Here is a 14355-nt window from a genome sequence, read left to right on the forward strand (position 1 = left end):
TGGCATCAAAGACCATGGCTTCACAGGTGAGACAGATCTGGGTTGGCATCTCCTCTCCAGCATATTAGATTTGTGACTTGGGGTACTTTGCTTCAATTCTCTGATCCTCAATTATCTCATCTTCACGATGAAGATAGTATCTATCTTGCAGAAGTGCAAGAATTTAGAGAAGAGAGCCACAATGCCTAGAACCCTACCAGGAACATAATAGCCACTTGATAAATGGGGCTAACGATAAGAGTCTGGGGGACCCAAGTTCTAATAGATCCTAGTTTGTCGGGAGTTTTAAAGACCTAACTAGAGGGGCGCCTGAGTGGTTCAGTCGGTTAAGAGTCTGCCTTCAGCTCAGGTCATGATCTCATGGGTCCTGGGGTGGAGCCCTGGCACGTAGGGCTCCCTATTCAGTGGGGAGTCTGCCTCTCCCTCTCCCTCTGCCACCCCCTCCCGCCACTGCCCTGTTTGTGCTTTCTCAAATAAATAAAATCTTAAAAAAAAAAAAAAGACCTAACTAGAACTATGTCATCTGAAAGACATACTATATTGTAATGAATATTTCAACAGAACTTTTGCTTAAGTGAAAAAAAAAAAATAACAAGTTCATTGGCAGGATAATACTATACACTACCCTGAAGTCTATTCTTCTCAGAAGTATTGAATACAATAGTTTCTTTAGGTACGTCTGTTGAAGTAAGCTGTTAAAAATTATCTATAAGGCTATAATGCAGGATATTCTACTTCTAGGATACAACTTAGAGAATCTCCCCAACCTGCACACTTAGAGACACATAAGAAGAATGTCAACAATGCTAGTAATAGCAAAAAAAAGAAGTGGGAGCAAGGTAAATGCCCATCGATAAAAAAATGGGTGAACAAGTTACTGTCACAAGATAAAATACAATTAGGCAGTTAAAATGAAAGAACTAGATCTATATGTATCAACATGGATTGGTTTTAAAAAGTAATATTGAGTGAAAAAGTGCTAAAATCATGTTGGGATCTCTAATTTTGTTTGTCAAGTCTCTGGAGTTCTCTGTGTGTTTTTAAAAAGATCTTTTTAAGTAAAAAAAGTTTTAAAGTTCTTATGAAATTAAATTTATTGTGATGTCCTTTGTAATGGTGGACTGTAGTACATCATTTTTAATTCATTTATGTTTGCATAACAATTTAGTATAAAACTAGGTGATAAACTTAATCACTGACACATATGAAACGTCAGCAGCAAATTAGTCTTAAATGAGAACAAAACCTTTTGTTTCCCATGAAAAATATTCTTTCCCTTTAATGCTTATATCAGTTAATGTCCAACTGAGTTTCTTTATCTATCCTTCAACCCTTCTATACATCACATGGTACTTATTCTTTATATATTAAATTTGTACCCTTGAAGCAAATCAGGCCCCTCCCGCAGGGGTTTTCTTACACAAACTACTTCATATTTGATAGTCCTAGAAATCAGCTAACAAGTTAAAATCTGAATACGAGGTTTTTTTCCCCTAACAATGTTACTCTGTTCTTTTAAAAATATATATATATTCTTTTGGCTTCTAGATATTGCTTATTTTATGCTCTTTGTTTGGCTTATTTATGCAGATGCTGGAAAGGCATGGCTGAACTGTAATCAAACAGACTTACAGGTGGCTTTTCTAAAGTTTTTGTATAAAAATTTAAAAATTTGTGAAATGTAAAGCATTCTTTAAAGTGACTCGTGTGTAGAAAGGCAGTATTGCACTGAGAATTTCTCTTTAAAATATTTTTTGTATTTGGGCGCCTGGGTGGCTCAGTCAGTTAAGCGTCTGCCTTCAGCTCAGGTCATGATCCCAGGGTCCTGGGATCGAGTCCCGCATCGGGCTCCCTGCTCGGCGGGGAGCCTGCTTCTCCCTCTGCCTGCCGCTCCCCCTGCTTATGCGCTCTCTGTGTCAAATAAATAAATATTTAAAAAAAATATTTTTTGTATTTGAAACACCAAATGGGTTTGTCTTTCATCTGGGTCCTTTCCAAAGCTAAAGGCCAAGGAAAGAAAAATATCATGGCAAGAAAGTTGCAGAAGATTCCTACTGCCGCTTTTTGTGACTACTCATATGATGCGGAGGCAATGTGTGAATGGGTTCTTTGTAAAAATAGAGTTTGGCAAAAATATTCAGAAAATTGTGAAGGATGAATAAATATTTTAGAAGAACTGGAGGCAGAAAATGAAAAGCGAAGGCAGGTCTTGACTCAGAGTCGGCGTGGAAGGAACAGCGTTTCTCATGTTGCATTTTTTATACTGGCAGGCATTTACACCTTTTCTATTATTTGGTATTATAAATAATATTTCAAAAGTCATCTCCATAGCATGTATTTCCTCCTTTGGTTATTTCCTCCAATAAATGTTCAGAATTGACAACACTCAGTGGAGTTGAAGCTATTTGCCATATCATGGTTGCTGAAGGATACTACTAAATCAAATCTTTACAATGCATGAGCACATAGGTTTCACTGAAACTCTTTTTTTTTTTTTTTTTAATGTTTTGGATTTTAAAGTTTTCCTACATATCCTCTCGGTTGCATCCACTGCTTTCATAATCGTTCTGAGATGGAGGTGGTCGATTATCGCTGTAATCCTAGAGATGAGCAAACTGAGGCTCAGGGCTGAGTTCCTTTTCCATGGTGACTGGTGTAGGAATGGAGTAAAACCCAGACCTGACTCAAAATACAGGGATACTTCAACCCTGATATGGTTCCTTTTCTGTCCTGCCTTTTAAGTCAGAATCTCCAACTTGAAAATTCTCTAACTTCTTTCACTTTTATTTTAACACTACTCCGCTGTGTACAAGGCTTTCAGTCTCCATTCCAAACCAGTTCTTGAAACTCAATGACTTTACATGTAGAAATTATAGACAGACATCATCAAGAAAAATTAAGACATTTAGTGGGCACATGCATTTATTTTTCCGAGTGATGTTAGGGGTAGATGAGCTCATTTTGCAGGGAAAATGCTTTGCAGTTAGATATAATCACAGAAACACAGAGGAATGTGTTTAGAATGCATTTCTTATTTGATTCTAAAAAATTAACTAACAAGCATTTCTTTGGACGGATATGCTCAGCATACCGGAAAAAGGGCAAACAAGTCAGCCATCAGCCATCATAATTACTAGCTATATTTGTGCTGCACAACAAATGTTCAAAATGCAAGTAAATTTAATATCATAAAGTGAAAACAAAATGATTAAGTTCTTGCAGATGTTTAAAATAAAATTTTGAGTGAGATGTTTGTATTTCTTCAAATCTGGGCAAGTTGGGAGAAAGTGTTTTGAAACGTACCCAGCACCACCAGAGGTCTCTGCAGCTGAGTGCTGGGTGAGAATTTCCTCTCCACGACTGGCTACTGACCGCAGGAGGCTCTTCTGCTCGGCTAATTCCTGTTCCAACTCCTGCTCACGGAAAAGCAGAAATGAAAACATGTGTTACTTTGTGATGATTGTGTACAATCATAGTTTTATGTTTAGAAAATTCTCAGAGAACTCCTGTAGTAAGTTTCTAAGTTCGGATGTTGCATAAAAGGTGTGGTTTAGGTAAATGCACAATCATGTCTCCACAGTACTCTATACCTTTCTTTGGCTTTTATAAAAGATATCTCTGAAAAATCTTGGGAAAAAAATTAATGGAAAAAAAATTCTGCTGGGAAATGGTGCCCTCAAGTGGTACACAGTGCACTTTCACTTTTCAAAATACTGCCTGTTCCAGCTGAGATAAGCTCTCCTGAATTCCCCACTTGCTTCATAAATTGGACAATCAACAGATTTGGTTTTACTTTTTCACTCTTTGTGAAAAATGTATTTTCTGTTTGAGAAAGTGAAATATTTTAATATGCCCCATTTCTAAAGCTAAGGTATCAATGAGAAATCATTCATCAAAGCTCATTTGTTTCACTAGGCGATAATTTTTAATCCTATCTTGTGATGGTATCGACTTAAAAGTGAAAAACAAATTGCATTTTTAAAAAGTTTTTTTAAAAACATGTAACTCAGGCTTTTTACCAATTCTCAAAGGCCTTCCTGAGGTTATTTATTCTCTAAAATAGGCTCCAATTGGGGCAAATCTGGAAATAGAGTAGGTAACCTTCATAAGGCAGATTATAATTGAGTCATGCTATTTGTAAACCTGAACACCAGCTTTTCTTAAAGAATGGACTTTAAAATGACCAATCATTCCAGGGGTCGTAAGAAAGTACACTGAAGCAGTTAGCCAGGTCTTATTTCTGTCCAAAAAGAAGATAAAGGGGCACTCTGTATTTAGTACAGAAGTCACTTGTCCACCTAAAACATGTCTCTCAAGGTGTTTGTGTGGCAGGTCTGCAGGCTGCGGAGAGGTCAGAAATGCTTTACTTTTTGTTGTTGGAGGCTGCTCTGTCGCTGGTGGGTCCACATGGTCCGTGCTTGGGCCAGCCAGTCCTGGACCCCAGGGCTCTGGCTGGAAGTTAGGTCGGCATGGCTCTCCTCCTTCTCTTGCGCGGTGCCCTGCTTTTAAGGAGGCAGAAATCAAGAGTCATACCATCCACAGAAAATCCTTAACCAAATGGAGTGAAGGCAACTTTGGTGTGGTCAGTATAATGATACCAAAATAGATCCATTTGGACATGAAACCAGACTGGAAAAAAAAAAAAGGGTAACACAAAACCCATCGAATTTATGGTATTTGCAGAAAGGAGAACAATAAATAGATGATTATACTCAAATAGTTGAGGGGGAAACTGTCTACTTAGAGGCTAGGCTTTTTTAGCTGACTGATGTGGTCACCAGATATTCCAGAACTTTTTCCATGAGAATATAACTCTAGATCTCACTTCCCCTACTATCACCATCCAGACCAGACCCCACTGTCATCTGTTGCCACTGCTGGTGTGGATAATGTTTGGCTAAAGGAGAAAGACAAAAGAAATTACTCCTTACCTAGGCAGGGGTTTATCCATCCTGCTTGATTATTCTCTTTTTTTTTTTTTTTTAAGATTTTATTTATTTGCGAGAGAGACAATGAGAGACAGAGAGCATGAGAGGGAGGAGGGTCAGAGGGAGAAGCAGACTCCCTGCTGAGCAGGGAGTCTGATGTGGAACTCGATCCCGGGACTCCAGGATCATGACCTGAGCAGAAGGCAGTCGCTTAACCAACTGAACCACCCAGGCGCCCCCTTGCTTGATTATTCTGATGGAATTTGAAAGGCCCTCTGATATTGCATATCAGAACAGAATTAGTCCAGAATGAGAGCCCTTCTACTCATATGTATATATATGTCAAAAAGGTAAATAATACAATCTTAAGATAACTCATTCACTAAATAGTTATTAAATAAGCACGCACTATGTGTCAGCCACTGTTCTAGGCATATTCTTCCAAGAAGCCAGACAGGGGCCCTGCTGGGAAGACAGACAATGAACAAACAAGATAAGCTGAGATAAGAGCTATAAAGAACGTAAAACTAGATAATGGGATAGAAAATGAAGGGAAGGGACGCCTGGGTGGCTCAGTCAGTTAAGCGTCTGCCTTCAGCTCAGGTCATGATCCCAGGGTCCTGGGATCGAGTCCCGCATCGGGCTCCCTGCTCCGCGGGGAGCCTGCTTCTCCCTCTGCCTCTGCCTCTCTCTCTCTCTCTCTCTCTCTCGCTATCTCTCATGAATAAATAAATAAAATCTTTAAAAAAAAAAAAAAAGAAAATGAAGGGGAAGGTTTCCTAGGTTGGTCAGGGAAAGCCTCTTGAGAAAACTGCACTGAGCACTGAATGATGAGAAACCACCGGCCTGGCAGATGTAGGTGGAAGGCACTCCAGGCAGAGGCAACAGCTGGAGCAAAGACCGTGAGGGGAGAGAACTTGGGCTTCTCAGAGGATGCAGCAGCGAAGCCATGGGGGCAGAGAAGAGGGACAGTTTACAGGGAGCTTCCACAGAGGAGGGGGTCTTGCTCCCTACCCCCACGGCTGCTACTCCCCAGTCCTTTGGTTCTTCATTGCCAAATCTGACCATGGAATGGGATCCAGCCGCTCCAGGTCATCCAGCCTGATTGCCCACAAAGACCCTTCTCTTCCTCTTACTTTCAGATTTTTACATTAACTATTCAGGGAAATAAATGGGGTCTATTTACCCATCTGTCTTATTCATTAGAGTCTCACGATTAAATTGCAAAATGTCTGAGATAATGTGGAGATCATGAACTTTGCCACGTTGGTAGCAGTACTTGAAGTACAGCGAACCGAAAGAAACCATGAAACCTAGAGGTAATATACATAATCCTCTCCCAGACTTGGAACCGCCTTCGCTCACAGGTAATTTCCTTTCCTTCAAGATGATCCAGCTTCCCGGAAAGAGAATAAGGCTTATATAGAACAATGAGGACTCCACTGGTCTAAAGTGTGCCATTTGCATTTCACAGGACCCTCCCAATGGGTGACTAGCGATACCCAGTTCAGTATATTCCCCACTCCTCCAGGAATGCTGCTTACAGATAAGCAGTGATTTTCCTGAGGGTGAGAGGTAAGGGGTGAGTGGGCACTCTTCAGCACTGCAGCCCCATACATTTCTGCGTGAACCAGATTCTCTCCATCTGAGAATGCACCATCTACCGAACATAAACTCTGAAATATCGTGGCTCTTCTGGTAAGGATGAGACAGCAGGTCAAAAGGGACCTGCAGAGAATGACGCTAAGGAAGTCAGTGTACAAGGTTGAAAGTTGTCCCCAGTGAGAGCTGCACCAGCTGACAAAACGGTGGCCATGGCCATGACCTGCTGCTTCTTACGGGATCTGGTCACTTCCCCTCTGCTTTGCTCTTCAGTAAAGGTTTGTTTTCAGAGCCCAGCCTAGAGACTCATGTGGTGACTTCTCAGGGGCACTACCTCACCCTTCTATGCAGGTCACTATTGTTCCATTGAGAGCTTTCCCGTCCCCCCCCGCAATTTCTCACACCAAATTTGTGCTTGGAAAAATAACAATGGAAATGTTAGATCTTAAGAACAGCTTAACTTTTACACACACAGACACATATTCAGAATCTAAGACTTAAAATCTAAAGGGAGTCATATTTCACTAATTGAATCCACAGCTTTAGAGAAACAAAAATTAAGTAGCATCAAAAGCAGATGTTTAGTATGTATTTTCTATGTGGTTAGGTTCCAGTTTTCAGCTAGTAAATTTTTCTTTGACTGATTTAGTCATTTTGAAACATAAGACTTGGACCACAGGAAACAAATAATGATTAAGACTCCAGTTCAAGTTTCATTCCCTTTCCCCTGGGGATGAGAAGGTACTGATTGAAGGAATAGAATGATGGTAATTACATTCTAGTAGATCTGATAATTGTTTTCTCTCCTACCTAGGAAACAAAGTATGGTAGCTTTGGTCCCCAGAGTTCCCCAAGGGTGGGGCTACATAAGCTGTTTATTTTGGAAATACTAGAATAGTAACCACTTTTGCCAGGAACATTCTTTGGAAGATTAGTGAGGATTGGAAATGCTAAATATTAAATAAAACATTTCTTTATAAAGCATTTCATTATTTATATAGGGCAAACTCTGCTCCTTCAAAGGATGATAATGTGTGAAAATGACCTAAACCTTTTATGAGGAAAGATACCATGTAATTCAAGAGATAGTATTACGTGCCCATATGTCTGTGTCCCTTCACAAAGACGAGGAATCTCTTGGGGTGGGGGGTGGGAGATTAAAGGGATTGGTTATTCTTTGATACATACAGAAGTCCAGTTAGTTAAAAAAGATGGCCGTGATAGATAATGACCATTTTGTAGGCAAGCAGCACTGAGAAATGGTGTGCTTACGGCCATACAAGACTTAGGAAGGGGCTCCAGCTCTCCTGAATCATGCAAACCCCAAGTGAAGGATACAACCTCACTGACATTCTACATTCAATGGAAGATTTTTTTCCTCAATGTTAGTTAATTTCATATCAACTCTGAATTTTTTTACATGAAGGCAAATGACCCTTTTTATGGTAATAATAATGTAAACAGGGCTCCTTTTATTCATACAGTTGGAAAAATAATCTCTTCAAATAACTCTAATTATAAAAAAAGAAAACCAATAGTTTATATGCTGGAAACTCATTAGACGAAAGATGAGGGAATTTATAGATATTTTAAAAATAAACAAGGATCAATTTAAATTCAGTGAAACGCTACCACGTTTTCCAGTCTTTACAATTTTTACAACAGTATCCTCAGGAAATCCTTCCACTTGTAGGCAGGGTCAGGATTTTACTCAATTTGAAGAATCCCTGTGGCCATGGACAGGATCTGCTGGGTGTGAGCCCCACAAGCTATTGAAGAGCTCAGCCCAGCCATCTCTGACCCAATCTCAAACCTAACCTTCCAGCATGTCAGGAGTTCCTTTCCCCCCAAAGCATGTGGTTTGCAAAAAGCTGGTGGTTGTTTTTATTATAGTCACTGCTATTTGAGCACTTCCTGTGAGCATTACTTGCATTAAGATCCTCAGGATTTTTAAAAGTTGAATACTATTAATATCCCTGTTTTACAGATGACAAAACTGATTATTTGACCTCAAGTTCCAGGAGCTTGCCCCAGGTCACCTAGTTAATGACTTGTGGTACACCAGAATGGGGAGACTTTAGGATAGCAGTTGGAAAGTGAAGGTCCAAGAACCTAGTCTGACCTCTGTTTGGCACACAAATTATTTTAAGGTTTAAAATCAAATGGCAATGTTTTAAAATTGGGAGATTATTAGACATAAATCCAAATGTCTCTTCTCTGGAAGATCTAGCAATAGTGCCTGTAAATTCTTGTATGACAATAGTTGGAGCTGAGGAACAGCTGCTTGACGTAAGACCAGCTTGCCAAGGTCCTGACTGGGCCTGCTTCACTCATTGATATGCCCATACCAGGCCCTGAGGCCTTGGAATTTGTGCCTTCATCCCTTCACCCCCACCCCTCAAACCTCCTTTTAATCCTGACATGTGCCCCCTGTGTATTAGGTTGCCCCCTCCCTTCCTACCTGCCCTAAGGGGTAGGGCAAGTACAGCTTTCATTTTTTAAAATTATTATGATGTTCAATTAGCCAACATATAAGTACATCATTAGTTTCTGATGTAGTGTTCAACAATTGCAGCTTTCTAAATAACTATTCCAGATGTGAAACCTTAAAGTCTTTCCCTTTGATTTGGTTTCTTTAGAGACAAGGTTCATTCACATATCACCATTAGGGAAAAAAAAAAAAAAAGCACGATATATTAGGTTGATAATACTTTTTTTAATAAAACCAAGTAAATTACTGTGAACTTTTATAGTTAGAAAATCCTCATTTTGTTAAATTTTAATATTTTTATTTTTGTAACTAAAATTTTAAAAGTTTATATTCCCTACTCCCTAATTTTAATATTTTTAACACTCTTCTTTTTGCTTTAATTCATAAAGTCAGATTGCATGTACATTTTAAAATATGTAAATTTAAAGTAAAAAGCAATATTTTGTCTTTATTTGCATTTATTTAACCAATAGTAAATTAAAATACCTTTTCACATGTTCACTGGCCATTTGTATGTCTCTTCATTTGAATTATCTCTTCATCTGTTGTCCATATTTCTATTTAGGTGATCTTTTCATATTGATTTACAAAAGATTTGTGGAAATTAAGGGAATTAGTTCTCTGTCATGTGAATTATATAGTTTCTTTCCTATTTGTCCGTCTTTTCCTTTGGTTACTATGTTTTTGGTCATATAGAACTATTTCATTGTTGTGTAGTAGTTTTAAGGAAACTAAAATTCTGTGTGGGGGCATACCGGCAAAGATCCTTCCCATCCTAAGATTTTTTTTAAATACCCATATTTCCAGAAATTTTTAGGTTTAAATTTTTGTATTTAAATATTTGGTCCATCTGTGATGCTTTTTTTTTTTTCTGTAAAGGATGGGATAGGAAATCTAGTTTATCATATTTCAAGTGGTTTGCCTATTACTTTATTATTATTTTATCCACTGATTTGAAATGCTACCTTAACCATTAATCAATTTCCCTTAAATACTGGGGTATCTTTCTGGAATATTTATTCTGTAAATTTTTTTGTTCATCCATTTATTGTGCCAATGCCAAACTATTCTAATTACTGTAATACTGTATTTTAATATATGGTAAGATTAAATTAGCCCCTCATAACTCTTCACTTTCAGAAGATTATGGTTAATTTCACATTTATTTTATTCCAGGTAAACCTGGAATCATTTTGTCACATTTTATATCACTGTGTTACATTCCAAATAACAAACTTACATGTTAGTAAAGACAAAAATGTCATCTTTAAAATGTTGTATTCCTATCTAAGAATAAAGTTTATCTGCCCATTTTTTCACATTTTTTTCTACTCAGGTTTTAAAATGTTATTTGTTGAGATTCCAAATATTTCATATCTTGTTGATATTACAGGTGGAAAATTATTATTATTTCTCTAAGTTGTTTTCTCTTTGTACATGGCAAAGTTATGGATTCTCCTTTTTTTTTTTTTAAGATTCATTTATTTGGGAGAGAGAGAGGCAGCAGAGAGAAGGGGGAGAGAAAGAATCCTCAAATGGACTCCCTGCTGAGTGTGGAGCCCAACATGGAGCTCGATCCCAGGACCCTGAGATCATGACCTGAGCTGAAATCAAGAGTCGGATGCTTAACCAACTGAGCCACCCAGGTGCCCCTGGATTCTCCACTTTATTTTTTTTTTAATAAGCCAGTCATCTTACTAAATTCTTCCATTGCTTCTAATAGTTTTCTGTTGATCAGGTTTGATGTTCCAGACCACATGAATTACACAATTAGCAAAAAGAACTGAAAATATGTAGTTTAGTCTGAAAAGAATTGTCATTACACTGAGTAAACAGAAGCAATCAGAGTGTATGTTCATCAAGTTTTCACCACAGTATTGGTATCCTGTCCCCTGCCAGCATCTGACTCAGACAAGAGGTTTCCCTGGTACTGGAGTTCTCAGACCACACCCCACCCTTTTGGCCCTATCTTCTCCCTCCTACACATTTTTCGTCAGGTTCTTTTTCATCATTCTTTCTTCTACCGAGTTATTTCCATCCACATGTAGGCACGCCATTACTCTTCTAATCTTAAAATGTTTCTTAAAGCTTATCATTTCTCTGCCCCTCTTCATAGGGATATCCTCGGTCACTTGTGCTCTCCTCTCCAACCTGTCCGCTCGTCCTCACTTTCATTTCAGAGTTGTCTTGGCTTTCTCTACTCAACTGGAATGGCTGCTGTTGACTTCACCAAAGACCCACACGTCATGCAATTCAGTGGTCAGCTCCCAGTCCTCATCCTGCCCCACTTACCTGCAAGTAGCTTCCAGGAACCAAACTCTCTATCTTCCTCTCACCTCCCTGGTTTCTCCCTTTTACTCTCTTTTGTGGGCTCCTCCTCCACATCTTCCAAACCCAGAGCACTGGAGTGGTCCAGCACTTGATTCCATGACCTTGGTCTTCATCTCTCCTCAATCCTTTGGAATCTTCTCAAGCCTCATGCCTTAAGGACCATCTAGAGGCTGATGACTCCAGTCTAGGTCTCTCTCCTGAATTCCAGCCACTATGGGACACTGAATAGGCATTTCAAACTTCACTTGTCCGAAATTAAACTGTTGACCTAACTACTATTTCTGCCCCCACATCTGTTCCTCAGATAGTTTTCACCTTCACAATTATCCAGAATCTAGGAAGTTCTTGTCACCTCAACCTCCATATTATGTCTTCTAACTGGTGCCTGAGCTTCCACCCTGGTCCCCTATAGTGGATAAAGGCTGATCTTGTCACTCCTCTATTCCCAATACTCCGGGGTCTTCTTATTTCTCTCAGGGTAAAAACCAAAGTGGGTACGATGCCTATAAGATCCATTGTACCATGTCCCATGTTACCTGTACCTGGTTCCATTTGACATCACTCTGTCCTTGCTCACTCCACTCTAGCCACAGTGGCCTTCTTGAACAGACCAGGTGGGATGACCCCACCTGGGGGCCTTTGCACTTGCTTTCGCCTTTGTGTAGAACTCTCTCCTTCATATCTGCATGGTTCACTCCTTCAAATGTAACCTTAGGGAGCCTTCGTTGGTCACCCTGTTTAGGACTGCAAATCCACCTAGATTGCCTTTCCCCATCTACCCACCTTATGGTATCTCACCTGTGCCTCTTATCATCTCCTAACTTAATATATAATAATGTGTTTTAATTTTGTTTATTGTTTGTTTCCCCCAACCATAATCCTTTGAAGTCAGGAATGTATAAACACAGGCCTATAGATACAAATATAGTTATTTTCTACGCTCCTTCACTCAGTTATATAAAATAGCAGCTGACTCATAGTTGCTTCTCAATAAATGTTCACTTAATTGTTGTATAGGATAATAATAGTAATTTCTAATTTTTACAGATTAAAAAGAGCAAAATTAAAATACTAGACAGTATCAGAATGAAAGATGCATGAGGAGAAGTCTGGGTAAAAGTGTTCTAAGATTCTTACATTGACCTCGAAGAAGATTAAGAAATAAACTTAGAATTTACTAGGTATGAGTGCTAAAGAGTAGATATTGGGTAGAAAAAGCATTCAACCACTTAAAAATAAAGGTTAAAAAGGAGAAAAAAAGAATAGAAAGAGGAGAACAAAAATAAAAAACAAAAAGTAAGATAACAGAAGTCTACACCGATCAGTAATCCCAGTAAACTTAAATGGACTAACCCTGTCCTTTCAAAGTCAGAGATTTTCTGATTAGATAACTGTTTAAAACAAAGTACAGCCAAATGTTTTTTTAAAGAAGCAAATCTAAAACAAAAGGACACAGAAAGGGTGAAATCAAAGGAAAGTTAAAGGATACACCAGGCAAATATTAGCCCCCCAAAACTCCAGTGACATAAAACAGAAATCATTATTTGGGAACATTAAGATCACCACGTTAGAGTAAAATGGCTCCATTCACCTAGAATATATGACAATATAAGGTATGAACCCTAAATTAAAAAGTCTGAGTATATCTGAAAAATAGAATGTAGGGGAATAAAAGAAAAATATTAAAATGTTATAGAATATCTTAATCTATGTTTAAATACTTTTTAAAATATTCTATTTGCTGAATGTAGGTATTTGTTTTCATTTTCTTTTCTTTTCCTACACCTCAGACTTCAGGTCTACGGATTCAAACAGTCCTTACAAAACTTATTTGAAAATCAGTGCCGAAGTGTGTGTAAAGCAGATCCAGGCGTTAAGTATGCGTCATTCCCCAACTATTCCTTTAGGGATCCAAGGCACAGAAAAGGCCCGGAACAATGCAAGAGGATTGAGCACGGCTGGAGCACTGGCTTGCTGCGCGTGACTGGAGCCCTCACCTGGATGTTGAGCTGTTTGTCATGCAGTGCTCTCTGCAGCTCCAGGAGGCTCCCCTTGAGGGTTCGCAGCTTTACGGCCAGCAGCTCAGCCTCCTCCTTGGTGTGAGCCTTGCCCTCCAGCAGCAGGTTTTCGTTGTGGACTGAGAGTTCTGATAAGGCCACCACCTTCTGCTCTATTTCCACCAGCATGTTCTGGAGCAACAGAAATGAGGATGAAAATTCACACATCTTGCTGGCTTCGGCAAAGATCCTTTCTCATGTCGAAATACAACACTTCCTTAGTCTTTCACCAAAAGAATATGCCTTTGGGTTTTTTCCTACTTTTCTGACAGACCTGAAGAGTAGTTATAGATTTTTAAAAATTCCTTGAGCTTCCTAATTTTTCTCTTCTTAAGATTAGATATTGTATAATGGAAAACATGTTGGAAAAGCACACGGAAAGCATATTTCATATAGCCAATGGATAAGGAGAAAAGACCATGCCTTTGTATTATCCCATTATTGTGACTGTTTTATCATTTTAGTGTTAGATTGTGATGCTTATGACTAATAATAGTAAAGATGTCATATGATCAACCCTTTCTTGTCAATTTAAAGATGATTTTCTCTTTCAAGACATTGCTTTTTTTTGATTACTGCTCTTATTTCTTGATTTTAATTTTTTTGTTTTTTATATAATGTACTTTTAACCTTACATTTCTAAAAGTTTTCATAAGAATTTTACTTTCACTTTCTGTGACAACTCTCTAGAGCTGCCTTTTCTTTTCAAATAGAGGCTAAGTTTAGAGAAGGAGCAAACTAGTCTCCCTTCTTCAAGGTAAGATTTAAAACAAAAACTAAAAAAGACCAAGATAAAAACATCAAAGCTAAACAAGTAACAATCATTTTATTTTTTGCAGAAATCATTCTGTTCTTATATTCTTTAACTCTGAACTTTTTAAAATGTACTATCTAATTTATATTTAATCAAGTAATCAAGTATTTTACTAATGAGAAAAGATATTTT

At 38.4% G+C, this 14355-nt stretch overlaps 1 protein-coding gene across 3 annotated transcripts in view; it reads right to left on the minus strand.

The window, feature by feature from the left end:
* Positions 1-14355, minus strand: part of SYNE1 (spectrin repeat containing nuclear envelope protein 1) — a 444246-nt gene that overhangs the window by 120698 nt on the left and 309193 nt on the right. For 2 of the 3 annotated variants that reach the window (XM_064598231.1, XM_064598230.1), the window contains exons 60-62: positions 13350-13541; positions 4368-4502; positions 3304-3413 (exon numbers count right to left, since the gene is read on the minus strand). In XM_064598231.1, coding sequence (XP_064454301.1) covers positions 3304-3413; positions 4368-4502; positions 13350-13541 — 437 coding nt within the window. The remainder of the gene's footprint in view (positions 1-3303; positions 3414-4367; positions 4503-13349; positions 13542-14355) is intronic. The other variant, XM_045865766.2, reaches the window with a different exon arrangement.

This window comes from Mirounga angustirostris, unplaced genomic scaffold (genome assembly GCF_029215605.1).
Source record: "Mirounga angustirostris isolate CCGP_5_RB_7025 unplaced genomic scaffold, mMirAng1.0.hap1 SCAF_8, whole genome shotgun sequence".
Taxonomy (NCBI): Eukaryota; Metazoa; Chordata; class Mammalia; order Carnivora; family Phocidae; genus Mirounga; species Mirounga angustirostris.